The sequence below is a fragment of the Camelus dromedarius genome, chromosome 1 (assembly GCF_036321535.1).
Source record: "Camelus dromedarius isolate mCamDro1 chromosome 1, mCamDro1.pat, whole genome shotgun sequence".
Classification (NCBI taxonomy): domain Eukaryota; kingdom Metazoa; phylum Chordata; class Mammalia; order Artiodactyla; family Camelidae; genus Camelus; species Camelus dromedarius.
This window is the reverse complement of record NC_087436.1, coordinates 49,251,654-49,277,084: the sequence shown is the minus strand read 5'-3', so window position 1 is coordinate 49,277,084 and position 25,431 is coordinate 49,251,654. Positions and strand designations below refer to the sequence as shown.

At 34.3% G+C, this 25,431-nt stretch overlaps 1 protein-coding gene across 3 annotated transcripts in view; it reads left to right on the top strand.

The window, feature by feature from the left end:
* TET2 (tet methylcytosine dioxygenase 2) overlaps nucleotides 1-25,431 on the top strand; it is a 121,924-nt gene that overhangs the window by 89,396 nt on the left and 7,097 nt on the right. For all 3 annotated transcript variants that reach the window (XM_031468340.2, XM_010980659.3, XM_031468326.2), the window contains exons 7-9: nucleotides 11,323-11,473; nucleotides 13,394-13,483; nucleotides 24,572-24,709. In XM_031468340.2, the coding sequence (XP_031324200.1) occupies nucleotides 11,323-11,473; nucleotides 13,394-13,483; nucleotides 24,572-24,709 (379 nt within the window). The remainder of the gene's footprint in view (nucleotides 1-11,322; nucleotides 11,474-13,393; nucleotides 13,484-24,571; nucleotides 24,710-25,431) is intronic.

Here is a 25,431-nt window from a genome sequence, read left to right as displayed (position 1 = left end):
GATCCGAGCCTCGGAGGTTCCCTCTCCGTCCCTGCTGACCTTTCCGTTGGAGAGGGGGAGTCCCAGTGTAAGAGCGCTACTCTTTCTTTGCCGCTCCTCCCTGCGAGACAGGTCCTGCACTAATTTCCATTTTCTTCTTTTTTTTTTTTCCTCCCACCAAATTTGTGAGGAATTTTGTTTTTTAAAGAACACAATGTTCTGTCAAAGTTCAGCAGGTGTTCTGAGTGAATGAGTGGGTCTGTGGATGTCTCTCTTGGTGTATTCGTGGGAGAGGGTGACCTAAGAGCATCCTTCTACTCCATCTTGGCTGCTTGGTTAATACTAAACTTTTAAAGAAACTTTATATTATAAAAATTTTTCAAATACATAAATGGAGGAGTGCAGAATAATGTATCTCCATGGACCCATCATGCAGCTTCACTATTTATCAACCTCTTATCAGTACTATTCCATATATTCCCCCACCCCTACTTCCTACTCCCACCAATGTTTTAAAGCAAAACACAGATACTGTATCATCTCCCCTGTGTTCACTTCAGTGTGTATCTATAACAGACAATGTCACCATGACTAGGTTTTATTTAAAAGGTCCTTATCATTTATCTCAAATTTGGCACTGGTTTTTATTTTCATCTTTTAATGGTTATTTAATTGAAGTATAGTTGATTTATAATATGTTCATTTCTGGTGTATAGCAGAGTGATTCACTTATATACATTCCTTTTCATATTCTTCCTCATTGGATGTTACTACAAGATATTGAATATAGTTCCCTGTGCTGTACAGTAGGTCCTTGTTGCTTATCTATTTTATATATAGTAGTTAGTATCTACAAATTCTGAATTCCCAATTTATCCCTCCCCACCCTGTTGCCCTCACCTTGTAACCATAAGTTTGTTTTCTATGTCTGTGAATCAGTCTGTTTTGTAAATAAGGTCGTGTCCCCTTTTTTCTTTTTCTTTATTTCAGATTCCATATATAAGTGATATCATATGGTATTTTTCTCTTTCTGGCTTACTTAGTATGATGATCTCCAGGTCCATCCATGTTGCTGCAAATGGCATGATTTTATTCTTTATAGCTGAGTAGTATTCCATTGTGTGTATGATGTACAACTTCTTTATCCAGTCATCTGTCAATGGACATTTAGGTTGTTTCCATGTCTTAGTTTTTGTCAATAGTTCTGCTGTGAACATTGGGGTACATGTATCTCTTTTCTTGTGGTTTGATGACTAGAGAAGTTCCTTTAACATTTGTTGTAAAGCTGGTTTGGTGGTGGTGAATTCTTTTAGCTTTTGTTTATTTGTGAAGCTTTTAATTTCTCCATCAAATATGAATGAGACCCTTGATGAAGTATTCTTGGTTGTAAATTTTTCCCTTTCATAACTTCAAATATATCATGCCACTCCCTTCTGGCCTGTAGAATTTCTGCTGAAAAATCAGCTGATAACCTTATGGGAGTTCGTTTGTGTGTTATTTGTTGCTTTTCTCTTGCTGATTTTAGTATTTTCTCCTTATCCTTAATTTTTTGTCAATTTGATGACTATGTGCCTTGGTGTGTTCCTCTTTGGTTTGATCTCTGTGTTTCCTGGACTTGGATGACTGTTTCCATTCCCAAGCTAGGGAAGTTTTCAGTTATTTTCTCTTCAAATATTTTCTCAGGTCCTTTCTCTATTCACTTTCTGGGACCCCTATAATGTGAATATTAGTGCACTTAATGTTGTCCCAGAGTTCTCTTAAATTATCCTCATTTCTTTTCATTCTTTTTTCTGTTTTGCAGTAGTGATTTCCACTAATCTGTCCTCTAGCTCACTAATCCATTCGTCTGCCTCATTTGCCCTATTCTTGGTTCCTTCTAGTATTATTCATTTCAGTAATTTTATTCTTCAACTCTGGGTATTCTTTATATTTTCCAACTCTTTGCTTAAAACTCCCCCTCTGCATCTGTACTCCTTCTGAGTTCTCTGAACATCTTCATCATTACACTAAATTTTTTCTTGGATAGATTGTCTATCTCCTCACTACTTGTTTCTTCTGAATTATCTTGTGCCTTGGCCTGGAAGATACTCCTCTGCTACCTCATATTATCTGTCTTTCTATTTGTAATTTTAGGTAGGTTAGCTATGTTTCTCAACCTCGGAGAAGTGGCCCTCTGTGGGTGTAGTCGTATGTGTCCCAGCAGTACACGCCTCTCTTGGCACCCAAGGGCCAGGGTCCAGCTGTCCTGGGGTAGAGTCTGGCTTGCATTTGTGGATTCCTTCCACAGGATTTGGGATTATTGTTTTCTTACTTCTGGCATCTGCCCCCTGGTGGATGAGGCTGGACTAGAGGCTTTTGCAAGTTTCCTGGCAGGAGGAGCCTTTCCCTCCTACTGCTGAGTGGAGCTTCATCCTGGTCCTCTGGTGGGCAGGGCCCTGTCTAGAGGAACAGGAAGTGTGAGGAAGTCTGCTAATGGGTAGGTCTGCATTCCCACCCAGTGTTTTGTTTGGCCTGAGGCTTCCTAGCCCTTAGGCCTACAGGCTGTTGGGTGGGGCTTGGGGGCTAATGACCTAAGCAAGATGTCAGCCTCCAGGAAAGCTTATGTAGATAAACACTCCCCAAATGCCAGCCACCAGCTTTTATGTCCCCAGGGTGAACCATAGCCGCCCCCTACCTCTCCTGGGTACCTTCCAAAACCAGCAGGCAGGTATGGCCCAGGTTCCTATGAGACCACTGCCTCTGCCCTTGGACCCGGCATGAGCAAGATTCTACGTGTGCTTCACAAGAGAAAGAAATCTGTTTCCCGTCGTCCTGTGGGGCTCCTGGAGTTCAGCCTCGCTGACCTTCAAAACCAGATGTCTTGGGGGTCTCCTCCTCCCAATGCTGGATCCCTGGGCTGGGGAGGCTGACATGGGGCTCAGAGCTCTCACTCCTCTCACTTAATTATTCTTCAGCTTGTGAGTTGCCCGCCTGAGGGGTATGGGGCCCAATTGTATTGCGAGCACGCCCCTCCTACCGTCCTGCTGTGGTTCCCTCATTGTTTCCAGTTGAAGATCTGTTTTTGCTAGGTTCCAGTCTTTTTTCTGATGGTTGTTCAGCAGTCAGTTGTGGTTTTGTTGTAGTTGCAAGGAGAGACAAGCTCGTGGCCCTACTACTCTGCCATCTTGACTGGAAATCCTGGTAGTGATTTTTAAATATCATTTAATGTTCAGACCATATTCTAATTCCCTAATTGGATCTTGTTTCTAAAACAAACAAAAAAAGACCACCACCAACAACAAAACCCAAAACAAAAGTAAAAGGATATTGAGAAAAAGAAAGTCCATACCTTGCATTTGATTGAGGCTTTTGAGTAGAAGCTTTGAGTAGGTCCCACCCAGTTCATGCCTATTGTCTAGCATAATTATTGACAGAATTTCCTTTAATTCTCAAAAAGTGTCCCAGTTTGGAAGATAAAGTATATGATTCACAAGCTTTTTATTTTATAATAGTTTCCCTTCTCTTTTTTATGAATTTATTTGTTAAGGAGACTATGATTTGCTTTGTAAGATTTCCCACATTCTGGATTTGGCTGTGCACAGTTGTTTAACTTCCTCTATCACCAATATCTTCTGTACATTGGTAATTAGAGACTTATGAAGTATATATTATCCATGTGTACATACATACTTAAATGGTGATAAAATGTATATATACTTCATAAGTGGCAAAAGACTTCATAAGTGGTGATGAAATCAGCTTAGTTCTTCAGATCCATGAGGAGGGACATAATAGCTGCTTTGTTCCATTTATAGTAATGTTAAGAGTGTTCAATTCAGGAGTCATTAGCTTGATCCATCCATCATAAAGTTTCCCAGAAAACTTTTACCTAATGGCTTAGCACATCCATCGATGATTATCGCCCTTTTGCATTATTTTATGAGAGTTTGCAAATTAATAATTTTCTCATTTTTATTGTTGTATAAGTTTATCTATTATATATTTAAATTTATTTAGCTAGTTTTTCTATACTTGCATTAAGTTTGAATAGCTGATCTAATTTTTAGCTTAAATTTTTTTTTAACAGTTAGAAATCCATATGGTAACTCAGAGGTAGAGTGTTTTAATATATTTTTATTGAAGTATAGTCAGTGTACAGTGTTATGTCAAATTCTGGTGTACAGCATAATTCTTGAGTCATACATGAACATACATCTATTCATTTTCATATTCTTTTCTACAATAGGTTACTACAAGATATTGAATATAGTTCCCTGTGCTATATAGTATAAACTTGTTATCTATTTTATGTATATTAGTATCTGCAAATCTAGAACTCCCAACTTATCCCTTCCCGCCCTTCCCCCCCCCTTGTAACCGTAAGTTTGTTTTCTATGTCTGTGAATCTGTTTCTGTTTTGTAGATAAGTTTGTCTTTTTTTTTTTTTTTAAGATTCCACATATAAGTGATATCACATAGTATTTTTCTTTCTCTTTCTGGCTTAACTTCACTTAGAATGACTTTCTCCAGGCCCATCCATGTTGCTGCAAATGGCATTATTTTATTAATTTTATGGCTGAGTAGTATTCCATTGTATAAATATACCACAGCTTCTTTATCCAGTCATTTGTCGATGGACATTTAGGTTGTTTCCATGTCTTGGCTATTGTAAATAGTGCTGCTCTGAACATTGGGGTGCATGTGTCTTTTGAATTAAGATTCCCTCTGGATATAGGCCCAGAAGTGGGATTGTTGGATCATATGGTAAGTCTGTTTTTAGTCTTTTGAGGAATCTCCATACTGTTTTCCATAATAGCTGCACCAAACTACATTCTTACCAGCAGTGTAGGAAGGTTCCCTTTTCTCTACAGCCTCTCCAGCATTTATTGTTTGTGGACTTTTGAATGATGGCCATTCTGACTGGTGTGAGGTGAGAATATTTTTAAAAATCTGTTGTATAGGTGAATATTTTTAGTATAATTTCTCTAATTCATTATTTAACCATTAGCCAAATTCTCAGCCATGTTAAAATGAGGCTGCAATATGAAAATTCTAACAATATTTGAAAGTCCCCTATAGAAATAAAAGTGCCTTTTGGTAGCCAATTCATGTAGGAAATCATCTTGAAGTTACTTTGTTATGCAGGGATTTAAAATTTTTTTTCTAGATATAATACACATATCATAAAATTCACCCTTTTATAGTATATAGTGCAGTGGGTAAGTATATTCACAGAGTTGCACAACGTTTTCATCACTCCCAGAAGGAAACTTCATAGTCATTAGGCAGTCACTTTCCTTTCTCCTCCCCTCGTAAGTGGCAACCACCAATCTTTCTGTCTCTATAGATTGCTTCTTCTGGACATTTCATATTAATGGAATCATACAACGTTTAACCTGTCTTGTCTGGCCTCTTTCAGTTCTCTTGGATATATATCTAGGAGTGACATTGTTAGTCAGATGGTAACTATGTTTAACTTTTTGCGGAACTGCCAAACTGTTTTCCAGAGAAGCTGTAACATTTTTCATTCCTACCAGTGATATATGGAGATCCTGATGTCTCCACATTCTCACCAAAACTAGTTGTCTGCCTTTTTTATTATCGTCCTTCCAGTGGGTATAATGTGTATCTTGTGGTTTTGATTTTGCTTTTCTGTAATGAGTAAATGTTAGGCATTATGTCATGTACTACTAGCTATTCATATATCTTCTTTGAAGAAATCCTTACTTAAATGTTTGCTCATTTTTAAAGTATGTTAGTTGTTTTTTGAGTTGTAAGAGTAATTTATATATTATGGATACTAGAACTTATCAGATATATGGTTTACAGACATTTGGTTTATAGACATTTTCTTTTATTCTGTAGGTTGTCTCTCCATTTGATGATACCCTTGAAACAAAAGTTTTCAATTTTGATGAAATCAAGTTGATCTATCTTTTTGATTGACTATACTTTTAGTGTTATATCTAAGAAATCATTGCCTAATCCAATGGTTTGGAAGATTTACACAGTGATTTTTACCCCTACTCCCAAGTATTTATTATAGTTTTAGGTCTTAAATTTCAGTCTTTGATCACTGTTGTCCCAGGACTATTTTGTTAGAGAGACTATTTTTTCCACATTGAATGTTCTTGTCATCCTTGTTGAAAATTAATTGACAAAGATGTACGAGTCATTTCAGGACATATCTATCCTTATGCCAATACTACATGGTGTTGATTACTGTAGTTGTGGTAAGTTTTGAAATTGGGATGTGTAAGTCAGTCCTCCAACTGTTTTTCTTTTACAAGATTGTTTCAGCTACTCTGGGTCCTTTTCATGTCCTTGTGAATTTTAGGATCACCTTATCAATTTCCCCAGCTGGGATTCTGACAGAGGTTCTGTTGAATCAGTCAATCAGTTAGGAAATATTGACATCTTAATATTCAGTCTTCCAATTTATTAACACAGGGTGTCTTTACATTTCTTTAGGTTTTTAATTTCTTTCAATGATGTTTTCTAGTTTTCAGTGTACAAGTCCTATACTACTTTTGTCAAATTTCTTAGTATTTTATTTTTCATGCTGTTTTAAGTGGGTTTATTTTTATTTCATTTTTGGATTGTTCATTACTAGCATATATTTACACAGTTGGTTTTTATGTATTAATCTTGTATCCTACAAACTTATTTAACTAGTTTATTAGTGTTAAATTTTTTTGGTGGATTTCTACATACAAAATCATGTCATCTACAAGTAGTTCAATTTCTTCCTTCCCAATCTGTGTGTCCTTATTTTTTTTTTCTTTTGCGTAACTTCCCTGGCTAGAATCTACAGTAGATACTGAGCAGAATTGGCAAGAGCAAACATCTGTCCTGTCCCTGATTTTAGGGGGAAAACTTTCAGTTTTTCAGCATTAAGCATGATGCTAAATGTAGGGTTTCTTGTAAATGCTCCTTGTCTGGTTGAAGAAGACATTTTCTGTTCCTTGGTTGAGTATCTTTATCATGAAAGGGTGCTTGATTTTTTTCAAATGCTTTTTCTGCATCTAATAAGATGATTGTGTGCTTCTTGGCCCTTATTGTGTTAGCATGGTGTATCATATTGATTGACTTTTGTATATGGGACCAGCATTGCATTTCTGGATAAATCTTACTCGACCATAGTGTATACCTTTTTCTATATGTTGCTGAATTCCATTTGCTAGTATATTATTGAAGACTTTTTCATCTACATTGATAAGGGATATTGGTCTAGAATTTTACTGTAGTATCTTTGTTTTTGGTTTCAGGATAATGGCCTTATGGAATGCATTGAGAAGGGTTCCCTGTTCTATTTTTGAGGAGAATTTGTAAAGGATTGGGGCTAATTTAAATGTTCATTAGAATTCACCAGCAAAATCATTTACTCCTGGGCTTATCTTTGTAGGAAGTTTTTTGATTACTGTTTAAGTCTTTTTACTTGTAATATGTCAGATTGTCAGTTTCAGTTAATTTGTGCTTTCTAGGAATTTGTCCATTTCATATAATTTATATAACTTGTTGATACCATTTTTTATAGTATTCCCTTATAATGCTTTTCATAAGGTCATTAGTAATGTCCTCTTTTTCACTTCTAATTTTAAATACTTTGAGTCTCTTCTCTTTTTCGGGATCAGTCTAATTAGTTTTGTCCAAGACCCCAGGCAGCCAGTGTTCAATAACTGTCCCTGACTATTTTCAACAAATACTTCCAGTGGGGAAAATGCTATACACAATAGGTGAACTCCCAGTGAAATCAGAAAATCAGATGAAGAAAGCCTTACTCGTGGGGTCTTCTAGGGAACTACCAAACAGGTAAAATATGGACACTTCCTGGGAATGGGGCTTTGGAGGGTATCTAACCTAAACCCTCCAGTGGTTGCCAGCCTACTGATGTTCATCCTAAATGTGGGCTGTTGGTTTTCAAGGCTGTTGCAGAGTTCTGGGGACACTAGGAACAGGGCAAGTTAAAGCACTGTAAAGCTTAGTTTCTTACCAAAAGTTCACTGCTTTTCTTGAATAAATGCTTCCTGGAATGCTGCAAGCCTTTTTATCAATTTTCAGATTTCTGAAAAGTTGATCTTGACAATATTTACCAGGATTCTTATTGCTTTTATGGAGGAGAGAATTTTCAGAGATCCTTATTTTGCCATTTTTGCTAACATCTATAAAATCATAATTTCTAATTGTAACATTCCTTCTGCATTTATTAGATGAAATTCCTTAAAGAATTTTCCTTATCAACTGTTGGTTACCATTAAATATAGTTTGTAAACAAATGACAGAATAATGCATGTTAAGTATCTTTAGTTGTGAAATTTCAAAATAGTGATTTGGTGCCTTAGTAACCATCCAAAAATAATCAGTTAGCTTATTCTTTCTTTTTGCTATCATTAAAAAAAAAAGTGATGGATTTTAATCTATATTCATTTCAGTGAGAAATGATACTTAGAGATCACAGTCTGTGTCCAGATGTTCTCATTGCTACAAAGATACTGTTACTTTAAGGTGTTTTCTAGTGGGCAGACATAGGAAGTAATTTTTTTTTAGAAAGAAAATTTGAGCTTTTTAAATCATTATCATGAGTTCATATGTTTTATTTCCTATTCATAGGATTATAGGATATTTACTTTTACGCTGAAATTCTTGTTGACATTAACAGTGATTTCTTCATGTCACAATGTCCATAAGTAACTTCAAAATAATATCATTACTACTAAGACTACTGATGTTCAGTGAGATCAGGAGAGCAATTCATAAGCAAAATGAGAATTTAGCTAAGAGACAGAAAATACCAAACAAATTAGGGGGTTGAAGAATATAAATAAGCTGAAAAATTCACTAGAGGGATTCAACAGCAGACTACATCAAGTGGAAAAAAGGACTGGTGTACAACTCAAAGATAGGGCAGTGGAACTCATTCAAGAAGAGGAACAAAAAGGAAAAAGAATAAAAAAGAGTGAAGTTAGTTTGAAGGATTTATCGAACACCATAAGAGGACCAACATATACATTATAGGGGTCCTAAAAGGAGAAGAAAGAAAAAGGGATAGAAAGCTTACTCAAGAAATAATGGCTGAAAAATATCTTAAGACAAACATACCAACACTTCTAGGATGCAGCAAACCAGTTCTAAGAGGAAACCACATAGTGGTAAATACCTACGTTAAGAGAAAAGAATGCTCTCTCTTAAACAACCTAACTTCACACCTCAAGGAACCTGACAAAGAACAAACTAAGCAAAAAAAAAAAAAAGAATGAAACTGAGAACATTTTTTTTGTAAAATATACACAAAACAGGCAAACCTTTAGCTACACTTACCAGAAAAAGAGAGAAAAGAAATAAAATTACAAATGAAAGGAAAGGTGTAACAACTGATACCACATAAATACAAATACTGTGAATAATTATACACCAACAACCTAGAAGAAATAGATAAATTCCTAGAAACGTACAGCTTACCAAGGCTGTCATGAAGAAATAGAAAATATGAACAGACCAACTGCTAGTAAGGAGATTGAATCAGTAATCAAAAACCTCACAAAAAAGTTCATGACCAGGTGGCTTCAACAGTGAATTCTACCAAACAGTTAAGATGAATTACTACCAGTCCTTCTCAAACTCTTCCAAAGAATTGAAGAGAAAGGATCACTTCCAAACTCATTTTATGAGGCCAGCGTTACTCCAATTAAAAAAAAAAAATCAGACAAGGACACTACAAGAAAAGAAAATTACCAGCCAGTATTCCTGATGAACATAGCATTCTTTACAGTACCTAAGATGTGGAGACAACCTAAGTGTCCATCAATGGATGAATGGATAAAGTTGTGGCATGTGTACACACACACACAGAGGAATGTCATTCAGCTTTTGAAAAAGAAAATTCTCCCATTTTCAACAATATGGATAAACCTGGAGGGTATTATGCTAAATGATATAAACCAGATAGAGAAAGGCAAATACTGCATGGTATCACCCATACCTGGAATCAAAACCAACCAAAAGTCAAACTCATGAAAGAGTAGAAAAATATTTGTGAGAGGCTGCGGGGAACGGGTGAGGGAAATAGGGAGAAGTTAATAAAAGAGTATAATCTTTCAGTTATAAAATGAGTACGATCTGAGGATCTAATGTATAACATGGTGACTATGGTTGATGACACCTCACTGTGTAATTGAAATTTGCTGAAAGAGTAGAACTTAATGTTCTTTGCAAGAAAGAAAAGATAAATATGTGAGGTGGTGATGTGTTAATTAACTTGATGGGAAAATCCTTTCATAATTTATGCTTATATCAGATCATCACATTGTTTACTTTAAATAAATATTTTATTTGTCAATTATACCTCAATAAATCTGGAAAAAATACTTACTGAATATAATTTTCTTAGTAAGGTATTTTATCAGGGTTTGTTTTTGGTTTCTTTGCTTTTGTCTGCTTATTGCCCTTAGGATATAACTGATTTGGGCCATAAAGTCGTAACACTGTGTTTTAGCCAAAAGCTAGAAAGCACTCAAATGCTCATCAATGATGGAATGCTTAATTTGTGGCATATTCATACAATAAAAAACTATGCTTAGTGAATAAATACATTAATAAAGTACAGCTACGTGCAACATTGTGGATGGATATGCCAAACAGTGCTGAAGAAAAGCAAGGCACAGGCTTATACCAGTTAATCGCATGTAAGTGGTATGTATGTTATGTATTTGTGTGTGTGTGTATATAGTTTTGCCTGTTTTTATGTAGCATAGCATATAGTATTAAAATACTTAAAACTATGTATATATATATATATATATATCTGTATATGTGTACTATACATGGTATAAAAATAGGAAAAACTATATACACACATACATATATGTACACATAGCTGTAGTATACAAGTAGGCAAATCTATATATATATACACATACATATACACACGATATTCAGAGTAGGTATATAGTATATACTTTAGTTTTGCCTATTTTTATACTATATAATCTATTTCAATAGAAGTTACTGTCAGAGGGGCAATACCTGGAAGGAAATATAAGATGGGAATCTGGGGTGCAAGTATTTATGTTTTGTTTCTTAGTTTGAATGCTATTCAGGTATGTTTCACTTGTGAGCACTTGCAGGCTATAAAATTCTGTGTACTTCTCTGTGTGTGTATTATACTACAGTGAAAACTTTGTTTAAATTGTATTTTAAAATCAGTTGAAATAGTTTTTTTCTGATGTGATTGTGGCACAGCTTAATATATAGTTAAACTTTTAAAACTAATTTGCACTCGTTTTTGAAAGCAGACACCCAGCCTGTGAGATCGATAGCCTAGGCAATGCTGTCCATAGTCACGAACTTGGTTCTTTGATTTCTCAGAAGAACCTGTGCCTGCCAGGGGCTGGACCCAGAGACCTGTGGTGCCTCCTTTTCTTTTGGTTGTTCATGGAGCATGTACTACAATGGATGTAAGTTTGCCAGAAGCAAGATCCCAAGAAAATTTAAGCTGCTTGGGGATGACCCAAAAGAGGTTTGTTTACTTCCTGATGTATAATTTGTTTCTTTTTCATGGAGAATTGACGAGCACAGATGAAGTGAACAATATGATATAACTCTGTTAAACTCTTGTTAACAGAGAGAATTTCATCTCAGAGATGAACCAGCAAAATTTTGGCTAAATTATAGACGCACATAACAATTTCATGAGATTAGCATGATAACAACCATGGGATACCAAAGTAATAAAGTTTGAGCAGCATAAACTCTTTATACCTATGGCCTTTCCTCTTCATTCTTTATCATTAATGTTAATTCTAGAGTTTCACATAGCTGTCCCTTCAATATTAAAACTAAATGTTAAAACCTTGGTGTTAAAACTTTCATCTTTTGAACCTGAATTATAGAAGTCATGTTCATGACTGCCGTATTTATAAAAGACCATTTCTAGTCATCCTTTTCACACCATGAGGTTAGATGGTTTAATGTTACTATAATGAATGCATTCAAGTAACTAAAACATTTAGATTTTCATATAAAGGTATCGTTGAAATAAATACTGATTTCTCATTTAAGTCACTGGTTTTTGTCCTTTCTCTAAGATAAATATTTCTCAAAATATAACTTGCGGATTGGTATCAAATTTAATAAGTTTAGGGTAGTATGTATTCTAGAGTATGCTAATTTTGGATAATCAGAAAACCTCAGTATATTTAGCATTTAAATATGGTCAAATTTTTAGTGAATCTATATAGCTTATAATTTCTTTCAAGTTTTAAATGCAATTGAAATATAGTTATACTGTGGATATAATAATAATTAAATGTCCCTCTAATTGAACAAAACTGTTAACCTTAGTATTTGTGACTATAATAATAAGCAGTTTAATAAAGTGCAAAAGTTCAAGTCATGATATAATTTTTTATAGGAGCATAATATTTTAATAAACTGTATTAATGTACTAGATGTCCTCTTTTCATAAGAAAAAGCCCCAAATATGTAATAAACCTAATAGCAATTTTGCATGCTGTGCTCCACTTTAGTTTTTCACACTGGAGAGATTTTTTTCACCACTACTTCATAAATGTTTATCACTCTAACCAGGTTTCATGTAAACCAAATCTGGGGGATGGCTGGTGACATCTCCCTCAGTTAGGTAGTAGGGCGCCACTCAGAAACCTCCTCATCTTCTAAAATGCAAATATGTGTATCTCTGCCAGCTGGTTATGACTCCCGAGGATTTTAGAGAGCTATCACTGTGAAATGAGCACGTCTAAGTATGAATGGACCAACCAAGTATTGTCTACCATTTTAAAAAAACATATTGCTTGAAAAATCTGTTCTTCAGTTGGGAGGAGGGAGTGTAACTGAACATTTCTCCTTTCAAGTAAACTTTACAGTTTTTCATATATACCACCTTATAGTTCTGAGAGTTTTGTTCATATTTGAATCACCTGGTAACTTTTAGTTGCTCTATGGAGAGATCATTTCAAATTTTGAAATGTTATTTTTATAAACATTTAAAAATATAAAGATTGGAAATAGGAAATTAAACCAAACAAATCCTTTCAGTAGCTCATCTTCCTTGGCCACTAATTAGGCAGTAGAGAATGTGACCCTTTAAAGACTGTCTGACTTCATTCTCCTAACCCTGCTACCAGCAGAGGCTTATATTTATAAAATGCGAAATATCTGCATGCAAAGTAGAAAATTGATTAATCTTAAGAAAATATCAAAGAGCTCGATATTTAACAACACATACAAAAATAGGTAATACATGGTCTATACTTTCCACTTAGAAATAGTCATGTTAAGATGCTTTAGTTTTTTAATAAGAGACGCTGTGTCTTGTGATTTGGATCTAATACATAGGGGGGTGAGGAATCTAACTGATAGCCTCTTTCATGAAGAATGGATTTAGAATTTAATATGGAGGGTTATTCATTTTATACAGGAAGAGAAACTGGAGTCTCATTTACAAAACCTGTCCACTCTTATGGCACCAACATACAAGAAGCTTGCACCCGATGCATATAATAACCAGGTAAGTGTAAATAGTTATTGACAATGACTGGAACACTTACTCACTGTTGCTGACCTACCTATCTACTTCCAAACATATTTTTGAAGCAATGATTTTCCTTTACTTTTCTAATTTTTTCTTTTCCTAACTGTTGAAGCCATTGCAATGTTCTGTTTCTGGTATATAAAAACTACACCATTTGAAAGAGCATGTTGTTGGTCTTCTAATCTGTAAAAGTAATGAGCTTTTAAGACTCACAAGCTGTTTTATCTAGTAATCTTGTTCTCAAATGGATAATTTTGTCTCTGTAAGCAGACTTTAGTGATTAATTAAAATTAGATGGCTCAAACTATTGGTTCTAACCACCTGTTAACTGTTTTCACAGCAAGTCTATACATTCAAAGCTATGGGTGTGCTACTTGCTAAGTGTACATACATGTGTCCAGATGTGTCAGATTTTGCTAGATGTTTATTTTTTTCTTTTGGCCTTGGCTTCATGAACCAAGCCAAACTTCTTTTTTTTCTATTTTGTAAGTGTGTGCTAGGCAGTATCTATATGGAAGGCTAAGTGATTTGTTCTTAAATGCTTATGAAGGAGGCAGAAGACTGAAGTCTTCCCTGTTTCAAAAGCCCTAAATGAGAGCCTGTTCTAAATCACTGTGTTTAGTCACTGTGGACAGTAAGATGAGCAGTGTGGGTTCTATGTCTTTAAAAAATTCCTCCTCTAGAGGAGATGTAGGGATGTAAAATACAAGATGTAGGGACGTAAAATACCAATTATAGAAAAATAACAGCCGAGGTAGAGGTTTGCACACATTTCTGAAGGAATGAAAAGGCTTTCCCTGAAAGTAGGGGTATAAAGTCACAAATGGCCTTGGAGGCCATGTAAAGATCTTTGAACTTTTTCCTGTAAGTAAGAGACCTACCACCATTGGGGTGTTCTAAGTGTATACTAGGGGTGGGGAAGGGCGAAGTGATTTCACTTAAAAAAGTCACTCAAGCCAAACAAATGAAATACAGCATAGATAGCTTCGATTAGTGGAAGATTCAGTGAGAGAAGCAGGCTATTACAGTCACTGGGCAAGAGATGTGAAGGTCCTAATTTAAAGAAATGGCAGTAATGATTGATAGAGAAAATGAAATAAATATATAAAATATTTGAGGTAGAATTTATAGAACTTAGTGACTAGCTGGATTTAAGGATAAGAAAAAGATAATTTGAAGATCCACCAAATTTCTGGCTTGAACAGATGGTTCTATGAGTTAGTACCAGGAATCAGTGAAGAAAAATAAGTTTGGGGGAGATAAGGGGAAGATGATAAATTTCATTTCAGAAATTTCATTTTGGCAAAGCTAGGTTTTACATACTTCTAGAATAATTAGAAGAAAAATCTAGTTTAGCACTGTGATTTGAAAGTTATCAAAATGCAGGAAGTAGCTGAATATGTAGAAGTGAATGCAGTTTTTCAGAATGGAGATTATTAAGAAGTGGCTAATGATTTTAACATTTAACATTTTAGGGGTGAGAGGAGGAAGAGAAACCAACGAAGGAAGCACTGGGATTGGAAGCAGTGGAGATGGAGAGGTTAAAGATTTAAGAGGAAGCGGGAGGATGATAGAAGGAAAGCTAGAGGTGATAAGGTATCCAGAGCAGAGTACACAGAGCAAGGGTACAGGGAAGTGTGGAGGGTAGTACATTTTGCAAACATTGTCATGTACTTAATAATGTTAAACCTTCTAAGGGGATTAGTTTACATAGCAGAGACAGACAGGGGACCAATTCTAATTAACAGTTTAACTATTCTTGTTTCCATTGTGAACTTTCCCCCCAAACCCCAATTCTTCTTTTTCTATTTTTTAGTGGGAGCAAGGGAGGAAATTTTAATAATGACAGTAGTCTGTTTATAAATTTTATGTTACAACTTACATTTTTAGAAATGTATGTGAATGTCTATGAAAATTATTTTAAATGCTGTCTTAATAACAATGAGATTAATACTGTTATTTTACAACCTTGCCTGTTTTAATCAGTGTCACAGAAAAGTATAAGGAATGGTATGGTACTGTTGTAAAATAATTCAGGGGTGACAAACACAATAAATCAGGCTATAAAAGAAAATGAATTGAGCCTATGTTGCTAGATTTCAAGTTTGGCCATTTTCTGTTGAATGAATTTTTTATAGGGGCTATTAATCAAAAGGTTTTAACTGGGGAAAGGGACAAACAAGCATTGATATTCTTTTTACTCCATTGATTCTTATTATTGACTGTTTCATACAACAGTGATTTTCTAAGCTTTTATATTCTACTCTATTACTTTTTGTTTGGAATATTTTATGCATTTCCTGAACCTAGAATAACTAAAATATGAAGGTGCCCCAAATTTTAAGTTATAACAACATGATTAGATAAAATTCCTTAGATGTGTTTCAAAATTTATATATGAGTAAATGTGTATATGTACTAATGAATTAGCATAAAGTTTCAGTTAAGTGGGATGTTTAAGGTCTAGAGATCTGCTGTACAGTTGTACCTATAGTCAGCAATAATGTACATTTAAAAATTTGTTGTCTTATGTTCTTACCACAATAAAATTTAAATGCATATGTACATTTATACATTAAAAATAGATGTAATATTTATATAAACTAAATCAACTAATGGCTGAGAATGGATAAGGTATTTTTTATATTGCATTTTAGGTATTATTGGAAATGTTTATCCATATGCTTTAATGTGGTTTAGAGAAAAAAAAAAAAAAACAGCCATGTGATAGTTCTATACAGTATATGTAAAGCATCGAGGCTGTGGATGCTATCAAAATCTACCCTTTGGTCTTTGCCTCCTTCCCTCAACTAAATAGAATACCTTTATTTCTCATATATGAATGTTCTCCTTGCTTTATTCCTTGATTTCATAGTCTTAGTGCTAAAGCTAAGCTTCATTGGGCCTTCACGGCATTTCTTCTGTCAGCTCTATGGAATTAGAAAATAGGTTTTCTTAATTTAAATAATCCTTCATATCTATCCAGTAGATTCATTTCTTTTCTTATTTCTCTCCCTTTTCTATGCTCATCTTCCCATTAAACTTTAGGCCTGAATTAGCAGGCTCAAATCTCAAAATTGTGTGGTTTCGTCTTGTGTGGAGATGACATTTTAGACCAAGAGAACTTTCTATGACAGTGGAAATATTTTCTGCCTATACTATTCAGAATAGTAGTTACTAGCTACATGTGGCTCTTGAACACTTGATAACTGAGTTAATGAACTTTAATTTTAATTAATTTAAATTTAAATTGCCACTTGTGACTAGCAGCTGCCATACGGAACAGCACAGCTTTACGCCATCAGAAAGCCATGCACTTAGAATTGTCTTCAGATGTAGAGATGAATTTCCAGTAATCCAGTCACAGACCCCTGCGTGGTATTTCTTATGAGATGGCATAAGGACCAACTAGACTTTGTATGTTTTTTATTCAAGGAACAGACTAAAGCTAACTAGAGCAGAGCATGGACTAAAAAGTCACAGACCAGTGTTTGTAGTTTGTGAGACAGAATGGTCATTTTCCTTTAGCCAGAGTTTTTTAAGCTTCAGTATACAAAAATGCTATGTGAACCCAATAATAAATAATATTCAAGCCATCAAAAACTTCTTTATGTTATGAGTTCAACTTCTAGCCATGATGGATTAACAGCTGCTGGATTTACTTTCACATATTAAAAAAAATAAGAAAAAATACATGAAACAAGTGTTTTTAGACACAGGACAATAAGAAGCACAAGATAGTAACACCAAAGAGAAAGGAAATAAAATAGATAAACTTACAAACATACTCCAGCTTACTTCCTAAAGAGCATATTAGGCTTCAAGGTAGAGAGGAGGAGCCTAAACAGACTCCAGGGTTATCTTTGTGTTAAGGAAACAAAGTTCAGAATTTGGGGAAGCCAAAGTGCTAGAATTCACAATTCAGAGTACCAGAGAGGAGAGCACTTCATTGAGAAGAGCTCTAGAGATCTGTAGAGGGTTCTGCTCAAATCTTCAGCTGAGGACTGAACAGTGCATGCATGTGAAGAGATTACCATGGCTGTGGAAAAAACTATCAAAAGGAACAGGCAGATAGGGGAGGGTATAGCTCAAGCAGTACAGCGCATGCTTAGCATGCATGAGGTCCTAGGTTCAATCCCCAGTACCTCCTCCAAATATAAATAAATAAACCCAATTACCTCCCTCTCATAAAACAGCAAAAAAAAAAAAAAAAAAAACAAACCACAAAACGAAGGAACAGGCAGAATAATCCCTTGATTTTATACAGGACCTGGAACAGTTGTTAATACCATCCAGAAGGAAAAGAACTCCTAACATAAAAGAGATCAAGTAGAGTATTTAGAATCTCCTGGCTTTAGTAGCAGAAGTAAATTAGATTATTCTGGTTCCATCTAAAAATGTTTAAAATCAACACTTGAAAGTATCAAACTGATTCCAACTAAACATCTCAGTACAAAAACAACAAAAGGCCTCAAAAACAACAAGGTAAAATTTATAATGTCTAGCATTTCATCAAAAATTACCAGGAATACAAAGAAATTAGAAAATATGACCCATAATGAGGGGTGGTGGGGGTAAAGGGAGAAGCAATCAATGGAAATAGTTCCAGAAATGACATGTGATGAGGATGTAATAGACAAGGACATTAAAGTAGCCATAAATTTAAGACAACAGAGGAAAGTATGAACATGATTTTTTTAAAAAAGCTAAGAAGATATCAGACCCACACTGAACTTCTAGAAATGAAAAAATATATGATGTCTGGATAAAAAATACAATAGACAGAATTAACAGATTGGAGAAATTGGATATACAGCAACAGAAATGTCCCCAAGTGAAAGAAAGAAGAAAAATAAAACGAATAGCTCAAAAGACCTATGGCACAATATTATTACACTAATACATGTGTAAGTCCCAGAAGAAGGACAGAAAAATATTTTTATAATGGCCAATTTTTTTTTCCAAATTTGTTCAAAACAATAAACCCATAGATCCCAGAGGCTCAGCAAGCCCCAGAGAGAGGTGGGGTAGTGGGGAACATGAAAAAAACTACATAAAGTCACCTTAAAATCAATTTGTTTACAGTGATAAAGAGAAAATGTGAAAAACAGATGGAGGAAAAAACATATTACATATAGGAAGAAAAATGATAATAAACACAGGAGACTATGGAAAGATGCAAGAGAGATAGAAGAGAAACATCTTTGAAGTACTGAAAGAAAAGAAAAAAAACTGTCAACCTAGAAATATATACTCAGTAAAAACAACTCTCAAAAGTGAAGGCAAAATACTTTTTTTCAGACATACAAAAGCTGAAATAGTTTACCACCAGCAGACTAACACTTCAAAAATCTTAAAGGAAGCCCTCTGATAGAAAGAAAATGATACCAGATAGAAATCTGGATTGATGATAAGGAATGAAAATGTCATGAATAGTACATATGCAAGTAAAAAGACTTTTTCCCTTATTTAAAATTTTTCTTTAAAAGATAATTTGCTGTTTAAAAAATATATATTAACAATGTAATTTAAGGTTTATAACATGTAGAAGTAGCACAGAGGCTGGGGGTTGGGCGTGTACTGCTCTAAGTTTCTTATATTATACATGGAGTGGTATAATATTACTTGTATGTAGATTGTCCAGTGCACTGTAAACCTTAAGCAAACAGCCACTTTAAAAGAGATAGGAATGGAATGAATCCCAAAACATTTTAAACAAAGAATATGGAATCAAAAGAAACATTAACAAATACAAAACAAATAACAAGATGGTATATTTAATCCCAACCATATAAAAACCACATTAAATGTAAATGTTTTTAACACTACTAATTAAAAGGTAGAGTTTGTGTATTGAATAATCACACAGCTACAAAACAATTGTGATATTTTAAAAAGCAAGAACCAAGACATTTCATGTTAATGTCAATCAAAAGAAAGCTAGAGTGATATTAGTAGCCATGTAGATTTCATAGCAAAGAATGTAACATAAGGAGGATCATTTTATAATGATAAAAAGGTCAGCTCAGCAATCCTAACTATGCATCTAATAACAGAGCTTCAAATTTTATTAAAGAAAAACTGATAGAACTAAAAATAGAAACAAGTCCACAATTGCAGTCAGTTTTCAATACATCTCTCTCAATAACTGTTAGAACAAGTAGAGAGAAAATTAGTAAGGAGATAGAAGACTTGAACCACACTTAACCAACTTGATCTTATTAACTTGTATAGGACTCCCCAGGTGATGACAGAATAACATTATTTTCAAGTATACAAGGATGATTTACCAAGACAGTTTATATTCTGGGTCATAAAACAAGTATCTATAAATTTAAAAGCCTCAGAGTATGTTGTCTGACCACAATGAAATGAAATTAAAAATCTGTACCAAAAGGATACCTACAAAATCCCTAAATATCTGGAAACTGAACAACATATTTCTAAATGACCTATGGGCCAAAGAATAAATCACAAAGAAAATTAGAATGTAGTTCAAACTGAATGAAAATGAAGAAACTTGTGAGATGCAGCTTTAAAGCCTTGATTAGAGAGTGATTTGTAGCACTGAACATTTATAACAGAAAAATACAATCTCAACCATCTCTCGAGTATGCAGATCTACCCTACAAAACTTGGAAAAAGAGAGCAACTTTAGCCCTAAAAGACAGAAGGACAGAAAAGATAAAGGGGAAAACAGAAATCATTGAAATAGAATACAGAAAACAGAATATATCAGTGAAACAAAAGCTAGTACTTTGAATAATGATCAAGAAAAAAAAAAGAAGGCACAAATTGTCAGTATCAAGAATTAGAGATGAAACATCATTATAAATTGTACAGACAATAAAAGAATAGTAATAAAAACATAATTTAAACTTCATGCCAATAAAAAAATGACTTAGATGAAATGGGCAAAGTCCTTGAAAAGCACAAATTACCAAAGCTTACTAAAGAAAAATATAAATACCATGAATAGTACTGTATCTATTAAAGAAATTGAATTTGTAGTTAAAAACTTTCCCAAAAGGAAAACTCCAGAACCAGATGATTTCCCTTTAAAATTTTACCCATTATTTAAGAAAAAAAAAATTCAATGGAAACTCTTTTAGAAAATGGCAAAGGAGCAAACACTTCCCAACTCATAATATGGGACTGGAAATATCCTGATACTAGAATCAGATAAGGGCATTAAATAAAAAGAAAATAAAATCTAATTCTTTATAAATATTGATGTGAAAATTCTTAACAAAATTTTATCTAATTACATCCAACAATGTGTAAAAGGGATAATGCATCACAACCAAATGGAGTTTATTTCAATAATGGTTGATTCATTTAATGTTCAAAAATTAATCAATGTGTAAAGGAAATTGAAGAGGATTTAAAGAAATGGAAAGATATCTCATGCTCTTGAATTGGAAGAATTAATATTGTTAAAATGGCCATACTGCCCATGGCAATCTACAGATTTAATGCAATCCCTATCAAATTACCCAGGAGCTTTTTCACAGAACTAGAAAAAACAATCCTAAAATGTATATGGAATCACAAAAGACCCAGAAGTGCCAAAGCAATATTGAAGAAAAAGAATTGGGCTGGAGGCTTAACCCTCTCAGGCTTCAGACAATACTACAAAGCTACAGTAATCAAAACAGCGTGGTATTGGCACAAAAACCAGACATATGGCTCAGTAGAACAGAATAGAGAGCCTAGAAATAAGCCCACACACCTACAGTCAATTAATCTTTGACAAAGGAGGCAAGAATATACAATGGAGAAAAGACAGTCTTTTCAGCAAGTGGTGTTGGGAAAGCTGGACAGCCACATGTAAATCAATGAAGTTAGAACACTCTCACACCATACACAAAAATAAACTCAAAATGGATTAAAGACTTAAGATAGGACACCATAAACCTCCTAGAAGAGAACATAGGCAAGACAGTCTCTGACATAAATCTTAGCAATGTTCTCCTAGGGCAGTCTCTCAGGGCAACAGAAATAAAAGCAAAAACAAATAGGACCTAATCAAACTTACAAGTTTTTGCACAGCAAAAGAGACCATTAACAAAATGAAAAGACAATATATGAACTGCGAGAAAATATTTGCAATGATATGACTGACAAGGGCTTAATCTCCAGAATACATAAACAAGTCATACAACTTAATAACAAAAAAGCAAACAATCCAATCAAAAAATTGGCAGAAGACCCAAGTAGACATTTCTCCAAAGAAAACATACAGGTGGCCAGTAGGCACATGAAAAAATGCTCAGTATCGCTAATTCTCAGAGAAATGCAAGTCAAAACTACAGTGAGATATCACCTCACACCAGTCAGTATAGCCATCATAGAAAGTCCATAAACAATAAATACTGGACAGTGTGTGGAAAAAGGGAACCATCTTACACTGTTGGTGGGAATGTACTTTGGTGCGGCCACTACGGAAAACAGTATGGAGATTACATTAACAAAATTAAAATAGACTTATTCTATGATCTAGCAATCACACCCCTGGGCATATACCTGGAGAAGACTCTTAATTCAAAAAGATACATGCACCCCAGTGTTCATAGTAGCACTGTTTACAATAGCCAAGAAATGGAAGCAACTTAAATGTCCATCAACAGATAACTAACTGGATAAGAAGTTGGGGGAGATAGATAGGTAGATAGATAGGTAGGTAGGTATATGCATGCAATGGAATAGTACTTAGGTATATAAAAAAAAAAAAAAGATGCCATTTCCAGCAACATGGATGGTCCTAGAGATTATCATATAAAGTGAAGTAAGTCACAGAAAAATAAATATGATATCATGTATATGTGGAATATAAAAAATGATACAAATGATCTTATTACCAAAACAGAAGCAGAGTCACAAACATAAAAAAAAAAAAAAAAAACAACTTATGGTTACCAAAGGGGAAGTAGGGGAGGATAAATTAGGAGTATGGGATTAACAGATACAAAATACCATATATAAAAGAGATAAACAAGGTCCTACTGTATGCACAGGAAATTATATTCAATATCTTGTACTAACCTATAATGAAAAATAATGTGAAAAAGAATATACATACACATATATAAATAACCTGCTTTACACCAGAAACTAACACAACTTCGTAAGCCAACTATACTTCAATTTTAAAAAACCAGTGTAATTCACCATATTAACCAACATATTAGAGAAAAATATGGTATCTCACTAAATAGATAAAAAGCATTTGACAAAATTTAACATCCATAGAAGGAACTTTCTCAGCCTGATGAAAGGCTTAGTTGAAAAACCTAAAGCTACTATCATACTTAATAGTGAAAGACTGAACACTTTACCCCTAAGATTGGGAAAAAGAAAAGTATGTATATTTTCACCACTTCTAGTTAACATTTTTTTAACTTCTCAAGTAGGTTTTATTATGTGTTAAAGATGCTCTCTGTGCCTATTTATAAACATACACTTAATATACAATTGTCATACAATAGCAAAAAGAAATACTTTACATTTTTTATCAAATGGATGTTTGCTTAATAAAATTCAAGGAAGGTTTTCAAGAATAGTTTTCATCTTTGGTCAGTAAGCTTTTTGTGGCATCCAAATTTTTTAATTGAGGTATAGTTGATTTACAATATTACATACGTTTCACGTGTACAACATAGTGATTCACACTGTTAAAGGTTATACTCCGTTTATTATAAAATGTTGGCTATATTCCCTGTGCTGTATAATATGTCCTGGTAGCTTATTGTATTTAACATCTAAATGGAAATTTTAGACAATGCAACAGGCAAGAAAAAGGAATAAAAAGGATACAGATTGAACAGTAAGAAATAAAAATGTCCTTATATGCAGATAACATGTGTGTCTACATGGAAAGTCCCACAGAATCTACAAAAAAAACTCCTAGAATAAATGCTTTAGCAAAGTTGCAAAATACAAAAATCAATTATATTTCTATATACTAGCAATAAACAATTAAAAATTGAAATGAAAACCAATATCAATTAAAATAGCACCCAAAATATGAAATCCTTAGATATAAATTTGACAAAGATTTACAACACCTGTGCACTGAAAACTTTAAAACTCTGCTGAAAGAAATTATAAAAGACCTAAACAACTGGAGAGATATACCATGTTCATGGATCTCAAGACTAATCATTAAGAAGTTAATTTTCCCCAGATTAATCAATCTCACCAGGTATTCTGAAGGAATTGACAAGGTGATTCTAAAATATAGAGAGAAATGCAAATAACCTGTAATAGTCAAACATTTTTTTAAGGGCAGAATTTGAAGATTTATACTCCCTGATTTCAAGATTTACTACAAACCTACATTACTAGTAATCAAAACAGTTGATACTGGCATAAATACAATACATACACACACATCAGCACACCATTACATAACAAAATATTAGAATAGAGAGTCTGGAAATAGATTCAACATGGATTGTCAACTGCTTTTCAACAAAAGCAATTCAGTGGGGTAAGTATTATCTTTTTATCCAAAGGTGTTTGTTTGAACAGTTGGATATCCATATGGACAAAAATTAACTTAGACTCTTAATCTCACAACCTATGTAAAAATTAACTCAAAATGGAACCATTTATATAAATTCTAGAATATGCAAACTGATTTATAGTGACAGAAAACAGATCAGTAGTTAACTACCTGGGAACAAAGCAGGAGGTGTGAACTATAAAGGAGTGTGATGAAACTTTGGGGAATGATGAATATGTACATCATTTTGATTGTGGCAATCGTTTCATGTATATATATATATGTCAAAACTTATCAAATAGTACACTTTAAATATATGCGATTCAATGTAAGTCAGTTATATCTGAATAACACTATAAAATAAAAACTCTGCTATGTCAGGGTACTTGCTCTGTTTTGAGTCATTCCATTGTGTTCTTGGAGATAAAATATAATACTAAGGAATCTTTTTGACCTGCTCAGTACACAGGACTTGTGCTTTTTTGTCACATGTGTGCCTAAGAATTTCAAATGCCTAAGTACTTCCCCACTCACACACACACACTTCTATTTTTCAGATTGAATATGAACACAGAGCACCAGAGTGCCGTCTGGGTCTGAAGGAAGGTCGTCCATTCTCAGGGGTCACTGCATGTTTGGACTTCTGTGCTCATGCCCACAGAGACTTGCACAACATGCAGAACGGCAGCACGTTGGTAAGTGTGCTGAGGATAGGTCAGCAGCATGTCCCGTTGTGGAGCAGAGGACTGGAAGTTAGCAGCAGTTCAAGGAATATGTTCTCTGCAGGTGTCACTGCACAAACAGTGTTTTTGTGAATGAATTGCTATTGCAAGGTGACCTTATATGGCATAATTAGTACTCATCACAGGTTGGCATGGCACATTAGTGGAAAACAGTGTGGTCAAGCAACGTGAAAATCATGGAAATTCTTGGTGCTAACCTAAACTGGTAACTAAGCATTGCCAGCTACAATTAGATGCCCAAAAAAGTCTTTGAAAATTTAGTGTTCCATGTCTGGTAGGTCATAAGCAGTTAAGCAAAAAGCCATATACAAGCCAAAGTACCAATCCACCTTGCAAGAGAGAGGTGTGAATGAAAAATGGATCATCATTGTCACAGTACTAGTACAAAAGGTTCAAAGTGCAAAAGAACCCTTTGTAACTACACATTACAGTGGGTGAAAGGGATTGGGCCTTATAATTGTTGGCTATGGTAAGGGCAGGAAATAGATCCATGTTAGGAGGGGAGGAGTATTCCACATCAACAAAGCTCAGGGTGAGGCCCTGCACGTGGAGGGATGACCCAAAGTAGAGATAATGAAAAAGCTCAAGTGTAGAAACTGTAAATGAATCAACCCAATGAGTCATCAACATGGATACAGGGGTAGCTGAGGAAGATGACCAATGAGACTTAACGT